Source organism: Mandrillus leucophaeus, unplaced genomic scaffold, assembly GCF_000951045.1.
Source record: "Mandrillus leucophaeus isolate KB7577 unplaced genomic scaffold, Mleu.le_1.0 Scaffold46, whole genome shotgun sequence".
Classification (NCBI taxonomy): domain Eukaryota; kingdom Metazoa; phylum Chordata; class Mammalia; order Primates; family Cercopithecidae; genus Mandrillus; species Mandrillus leucophaeus.
Window position 1 is genome coordinate 2,339,263 of NW_012104920.1, and position 7,161 is coordinate 2,346,423.

Sequence of the window (7,161 nt, forward strand, 5' to 3'; positions counted from 1 at the left end):
ACGCCCTGGACAATGGATACTGGTCCCAAGGGTCCCATCCAGGATAGGGGCACCCATCCTGGGCTGGCTTCCTTCCTGCCCTAGCCATGCCTGCTAGCTGTCTCTTATACACATCTAGATGTGTATAAGAGACAGTCTCATGGCTGCCTGGCCACCCATTTTGACTTTGACAGTAGCTGTCTTTGCCCTGCCTCTTGCATCTGCACCAGGGCCAAAGTCCTGTTCATTTGCTCGCATCCATCGAACAGGTCGCTCAGGAGATGGTCCTGGACCTGCTGCAGGTGACCATGTGTGTCTCCTCATGGGGCAATAGAAATAATAATGACCAACATTTATTGAGTGCTCATTATGTACCAGACACGATTTTGAGTGCTCTTTTTCTTTCTTTTCTTTTCTTTTTTTTTGAGACAGAGTCTTGCTCTGTCGCCCAGGCTGGAGTGCAGTGGTGCAATCTCAGCTCGCTGCAACCTCCACCTCCTGGGTTCGAGCAATTCCCCCTGCCTCAGCCACCCAAGTAGCTGGAATTACAGGAACCCACCACCATGCCTGGCTAATTTTTGTATTTTTTAGTAGAGACGGGGTTTTACCATGTTGACCAGGCTGGTCTTGAACTCCTAACCTCAGGGGATCTGCCCTCCTTGGCCTCCCAAATTGCTGGCATTATAGATGTGAGCCACCTCGCCTGGCCCAAGCACTCTTAAACTTAATTTTCACAACAACCTGTGAGGTCAGTACTATTATTATTATTCCCAATTTACAGACAAGGCCGCTGAGGCATGGAGAGGTTATGTAGTCGACACAGGGGTGTGTCACAGGGAAGCAGGGGGACTGAGACTTAAACCCAGGCATTTTGGCTTCCACTGCGCATGGCGTCTGCTTTTGGGGAGGCTGAGGGTTGCTGCCCTTAGTTGCCTCCAGACCTAAGCATGACCAGGTGTCACAAGCACTAGTTGGGGCCCGAGGCTGCCCTAGAACCCCAAGGCCTGCTGAGAAAGAGGAGGGAGACAGCGTGGCGCTGGGGCCAAAAGGGCACCATCCGCTTCTTGTCTGGCCAGAGGCGGATGTCAGGCCCCTGGAGACTCGCAGCCAAGAACCTGAAGCTGAGTCCACCCAGCCTGGCACAGCCTTTCTCAGCTCTCGTTGACTGGCAGGGGAGCCTGAGAGTGTCTGCACAGGGGTCTTCTGAGCATGCTCGTGGTGGGGTGCGTGGCTGCAGTCCAGTCCCACCCCTTCCCGACAGGCCACTCTGGTTTGGACACACGCAGTGTGGCTGGCCGTGGTGGCTCACAGGAGTTTTGTTTTGGTTCCAGATCTGGAAGGTAGAGGACAGCTTTTACATTCGGTTTGAGTAATGGGAGCAGTGCTCTGGCCCAGGCCACGTCCTGCCACAAACTAGGACCTGGTAGTCCCTGCCTGGCTTTGTGGCCTCATGGGCCTCCCCACCTGAGCCCAGGGAGCACCTGTCTCAGCTGCAGGAAGCAGCTCCACTGTCGGCTCTGCCCTCACTTGAGTTCCTCATCCGAACGATCGTGGAGAACGGGGTTAAGGTCTTGGCCTCTAGCCTAATCCAGAAAAACTATCTTGCTGAGGAGCCTCGTGTAGCCTCCTAGGCTATATGTAGCCAAAGGGGCCAGACCCCACCCCAGGTCCCCCAAGAACTACATGGGTTATTATTACTGGTTATACCTAACTGTCCCAACCAGGCTCACCTCCTGTAATAGCGATGAGGGTTCTTTGGGACCCCTGCCAGGGCGGAGGCATGCAAAGCTCAAGGGTCTCTCCCCTCTTCTTGGCTCTGCAGCACCTTCAGTCCAAGTTCACCGTGGTGCATCATGGTGAAGGCTGTTCTGCTGCAGAAGGACACTGTGGTCCCCACCCCCTGACCCTGACCTAGGCCTCTCACAGGCCAACTGGATCAATTCACTTGCATCTCATGCCAGCCTGGTCATCACCAGATGAAATTAACCCAGAGACTGAGAGCAAAGCTGCTTAGCACGAGAGGCTCTGAAGGCTTAGCGGTACCACTGTGGGGCACCAGCACTGGACGGTTACATACTCCATGCAGCCCCTGAGTCTGCAGCTACTGTGGTGCTGGGGATGAGCCACCAGCACCAAATGCAGGCTCTGGCTCCTGGGCCACTAGTAATACCAAGGTCACCCCTTATGCTGGAAACCTGAAGCCCCTGGCTGAGCCCCAGAGTCTCTAGGACTACAGGTGGCAGCAGATAGGTGCTTGGTAGAGCACAAACTTTACCAAGCCAAGGGCGTGACCGCAGAGAGGCCCCGTCTTACACAGCGGAGCCATCCCCATGCCCGATGTCGGGAGAGTGTCCCTAGCGGGTGGCCCTCAGGACACACAGCCTTGCCCCCTTGCCCAGCAGGGAAATGATAGCCAGCTGTGCAGACCTGAGATCCCATCAGTGTTGCCTCCTTTTCTGACCCCTGAGCACCCCAGAAAGCTGTGACCTGATGTCCTGGTGCCCCCATGTACCAGGCCAAGCCACCATCACACCAACACTTGGCCCTCACACTCTCCAGGGCTGTTCACATCCAGCACTGGCTCCAGGAATGAGATCCTATTCCATCAACCCCTGCCCTCCTCTGATTATGTCTCAGGGCCCCCAGGAGGGCTCTCACAAGGGAGGGCTCTCCAGGACAATACTCCTGGCCTTGCCCACCCCTTCAAACCAACAGTGGCTGGAACTGGAATGTGTGAATGGACTCTTCAGCATACCTTAAGGCCTTTGTCCTGTGCACAGTGGCCCCAGTTATCCCCTGTCCACAGCTGAGCTCCCCTCTACACCTCCTCCAAGAGCTTCCTCTCCTCCCTGCCTCCTCATGCCAACACCACCTTAGGGGAGGCCCTGCAGGACGCCCTGGACAATGGATACTGGTCCCAAGGGTCCCATCCAGGATGGGGGCACCCATCCTGGGCTGGCTTCCTTCCTGCCCTAGCCATGCCTGCTGCTAACCCCAGGGTCTCCTGGATCCCTAATCCTGCACCTCCAGCTCCAGGGAACGCAAGGACCATTCTGCCCCTGACTAGCCCTGTCTGCCAGGGTTCATACTCACTTCCTGCATCTCCCTGAGCCACCTTGGTGATGGCGGTTGGCATCCCAACACCATCGAAGGCAGCTCCAGGCTGAGGTGGAAGGAGGAAGACTTGGGGAGCATGTGAGGGAGCCCTGATCCCACCTTGCAAAGGCTCTGGAACTTCTTATGGCCTTCCCCCAAGTGACCCTGGAGCAGCCAGTCTCCAGGTGGCTGGGCACCTGCCAAGACCCTCTAGCCTCTCTACAGAGACTTTTCCCTACTACATTCTGGATGGAGGAACGGGAGGGGGAAAGAGGCAGGAAGGGCCTTTCTCCAGGCCCCGTAGCCGGCGAGGACAGCATTATGTGTCTTTTTGCTACATTCCGCTGTAGAACATTTAGGCTCCATCTATCTGACCAGCACCTGAGTCAACCAGTCTGCCCTGCCCTTCTCTCATCTTTGCATTCTCCAGTTTTAAAAAGTCCTGGGGCTGTGGGCTAGAGAGCAAGAAAAACGAGAAGGCTGCCCTCAAGGTGCTGCAGGAGGAATACCAGAAGCTGGGGCCCTTGTCCTTCGCGGAGATCAACGTCCTGATCTGCTTCTTCCTGCTGGTCGTCCTGTGGTTCTCCCGAGACCCCGGCTTCATGCCCGGCTGGCTGACTGTCGCCTGGGTGGAGGGTGAGACAAAGTAAGTCTTTGATTCAATAGAAATCACTGGCTTAGGGCCAGGTGTGGTGGCTCACACCTGTAATTCCAGCACTTTGGGAGGCCCAGGTGGGTGGGTCACCTGAGGTCAGGAGATCGAGACCATCCTGGCTAACAAGGTGAAACCCCATCTCTACTAAAAATACAAAAAATTAGCCGGGCGTGGTGGCAGGTGCCTATAGTCCCAGCTACTCAGGAAGCTGAGGCAGGAGAATCGCTTGAACCCAGGAGGCGGAGGTTGCAGTGAGCCGAGATCATGGCACTGCACTCCAGCCTGGGCGACACAGACAGATTCTGTCTCAAAAAAAATAAAAATAAAAATAAAATTTAAAAAAACCCCACATCACTGGCTTAGTGCACTGATGCCAGATGCTGCTGTTCTCGGCTACAGGTGGCAAGAGGAATGTGGGCCAGGCACTCATGCTTGGTCAAGACTTCTCCTTTTTTGGGAGCTGGGTTTCAGAGAGCACTTTGTGGTTTCATGACTTATTTTTGTTTTCTGACCAAGCTTCACAATAAGACCCCAAATGTGTTCCTGTGGTATCCTCTCCTCCCTGAGTAGGCTGAGCAGAAAATCCTTGGCCAGGCAGGGGTGTCCAGAGCTGTGATGTGAGAGATTTCTTGGACCGGGAGTAGGGCTCCCAGAGCTCTGGTTTCCAAATCTCTGCTCTGCCATCTTCCCTTTCTTATCTTCACATCTGGTCAAATCCCTTCAAAGACACACATCTAGGGAGCTTCATAGACAGAGACTTGGCAAAGGGGGTACATGTGGTTTCTTTCCTGGCTAAGACATTGTCAGAATGTAAGAAAGGATGAGAAACATGTACATCCTAGAAAAGGCAGAAGATGTGGGCAGGGAGTTGCTGCCTATGATGGCCATTTCGTTTGGAAGGTAGGCTTGGGTCAGCACCAGAGTCTTCGTGGTCATCCTGGTGAACCCAGAGTTCTGGAGAACCTGGTCAAGAAGAGGTCCTGAAATACACCTATGGAGAATGCATGCTGAGAGGGGGAATTAGGCTGCTTAGGATCACCCAAAGTTGGTGGTCAAGAGTGTGGGCATTTTGATTTCCAGTCAGGATTCAGTCTACCACATCATTCTTTTCTTTTTATTTTTTTTTTTTTTTGAGACAGAGTCTCACACTGTCACCCAGGCTGGAGTGCAATAGCATGATCTCGACTCACAGCAACCTCCGCCTCCTGGCAATTCTCCTGCCTCAGTCTCCTGAGTAGCTGGAATTACAGGCGCCCGTCACCATGTCCGGCTACTTTTTTGTATTTTTAGTAGAGACGGGGTTTCACTATGTTGGCCAGGCTGGTCTTGAACTCCTGACCTCGTGATCCACCCACCTCAGCCTCCCAAAGTGCTGGGATTACAGGCGTGAGCCACTGCACCCAGCCACCACTCTTGACCTTGACTTTTAGGGCTATGTGAGCCTGTTTCTTTGCATAGGAGCATTTGGACACAGAACTGCCAGAGTTCGAATGGGTTTGTTGAGTGACTGTCTCTGCAGCAGCTGAACTGTGCTTTTCCCTACCTAGGTATGTCTCCGATGCCACTGTGGCCATCTTTGTGGCCACCCTGCTATTCATTGTGCCTTCACAGAAGCCCAAGTTTAACTTCTGCAGCCAGACTGAGGAAGGTAAGTCTCCTGTTCTGATGGCCCAGTCATCGGGACTGGAGCCCTGGAAGCAAAGGGTCATTATGGGATTCCCTGGGCCCTAGAAGGAGACAGTGCCTCCCAGATAAAGCCTGGGAGACAGTGGCTTTCAAGCTACCGGTGGTATTATTTAGTGCAAAATCTCTTTTTTTGCTTTTTAACATTTGAATTTAACATTTGAAATTTTATCTATATTACAACAGGAACAGAAAATGTTTCAAATTTTCCATAACACTGATTTCCACTCAGCAATTTTTTGTTTTCTCTCTTCCTCTCAGTCTTTGCTAATATGCCTATCTATTACATTATAATCAAAACACACACCATTTGAATCCTATTTCTTTGTTGTTTCTTCTTCCGCTTTTGATTGATATTACACTATAAACATTTCCTACTATTGCTACGGTCTTCAAATATATTTTCTCTAATAATGGCATTATATTGCACTGAGGGGTTGCAATCATTCTGCTGTTATAGAACATTTTGGCTGTTTTGAATTTATTTTCATAAATTAATGTTTTCTTCTCTATAGCTTTTCCTTTAAGGGTATTTTTTCTTTAGGATAAACTTCTAGGAGTAATATTGCTGGGGTGATAGAATATAAAGTCTTAATGGCCCTTAAAATGTATGGCCAAATTGCTTCTCAAAAAGGTTTACCAATTTATGATGCTATTAGGAAAGTGTGTAATAGTTTCACCATATCCTCACCAGCAATGTATATATTATTGTAAACTTTAGCTAATTTATAGGTAGGAGATGGTACCTCATTGTCCTTAATGGCTTTATTCCCCCTTGATTAGATTTCTTTTGTCTCCTAATGATGCTCGTGTGTGTGTGTGTGTGTGTGTGTGTGTGTGCGTGTGTTTATTTTTCTTCCCAGAAAGGAAAACTCCATTTTATCCCCCTCCCCTGCTGGACTGGAAGGTAACCCAGGAGAAAGTGCCCTGGGGCATCGTGCTGCTACTAGGGGGCGGATTTGCTCTGGCTAAAGGATCCGAGGTAACTTCTCCAGCCACAGGCTGCCCAGAGCCCTCTTCTTGGTCAAGAGGGTGGCGTTTCTCCTCCCTTCCATCCATGGGCTTGTGTGTTTCTATGCCTGCATCCTTCGTATAATCGCACGTTCCTTGAGGACATGGATTCTGTCTTGTAATCTAAGAACTCCACACCACACATAGGGCCTGGAAGACAGAAAGTAACCTTTGAGCGATTGCAGGAATGAGGGAATGAGTGACCGTGGTTAGCCAAGAGAGGCAGAGGACACTGTCAGGTACCCTCTGGGGTTTGATCACCGTAATCTCTGCTTTGATTTGTCTGAGGGAAATCTTTCTTTCCAGTCCTTGTCAATATTGTTTGCTACTACCTTTGGTCCTTCTACTGGCTGAACTCTTTGTTAACATGGTAGCTACTTCAAAATTTTTCTTTAGCTAAGTATGTAGCAGCATAGGAGGAGAAGAACATGTTGGAAAATACACAAAAATATAACTTTCTTTACCTCCTTCTATCCCTCCTGGGGATAGAAATGAACCAGAAGGAGAGATGAGCCAGCTTGCTTCTGCTGTCCTCCAACCAACCATCTATCCGCCCAGCCATCCAGGAGTGTAATAGACAGACTTGGTCTTGTTATTGCTGTTTCTTCAATATCTAGGACACAGCCTGGTGCCTAGTGGGTGCTAAGTTTTTGTGGGGGTGAACAAATCCATCTATCTAGTCACCTCTCCATCCATTCATCCATGCATCTATTCATGTCTTCATCCATCCATCCATC

General features: G+C 50.8%; 1 protein-coding gene across 4 annotated transcripts in view; it reads left to right on the forward strand.

Annotated features, from left to right (window-relative positions):
* The window catches only part of SLC13A5 (solute carrier family 13 (sodium-dependent citrate transporter), member 5), a 44,468-nt gene that overhangs the window by 14,098 nt on the left and 23,209 nt on the right, over positions 1 to 7,161 (forward strand). For all 4 annotated transcript variants that reach the window (XM_011994644.1, XM_011994647.1, XM_011994645.1 and 1 more), the window contains 3 exons: positions 3,506 to 3,721; positions 5,278 to 5,378; positions 6,277 to 6,395. In XM_011994644.1, the coding sequence (XP_011850034.1) occupies positions 3,506 to 3,721; positions 5,278 to 5,378; positions 6,277 to 6,395 (436 nt within the window). The remainder of the gene's footprint in view (positions 1 to 3,505; positions 3,722 to 5,277; positions 5,379 to 6,276; positions 6,396 to 7,161) is intronic.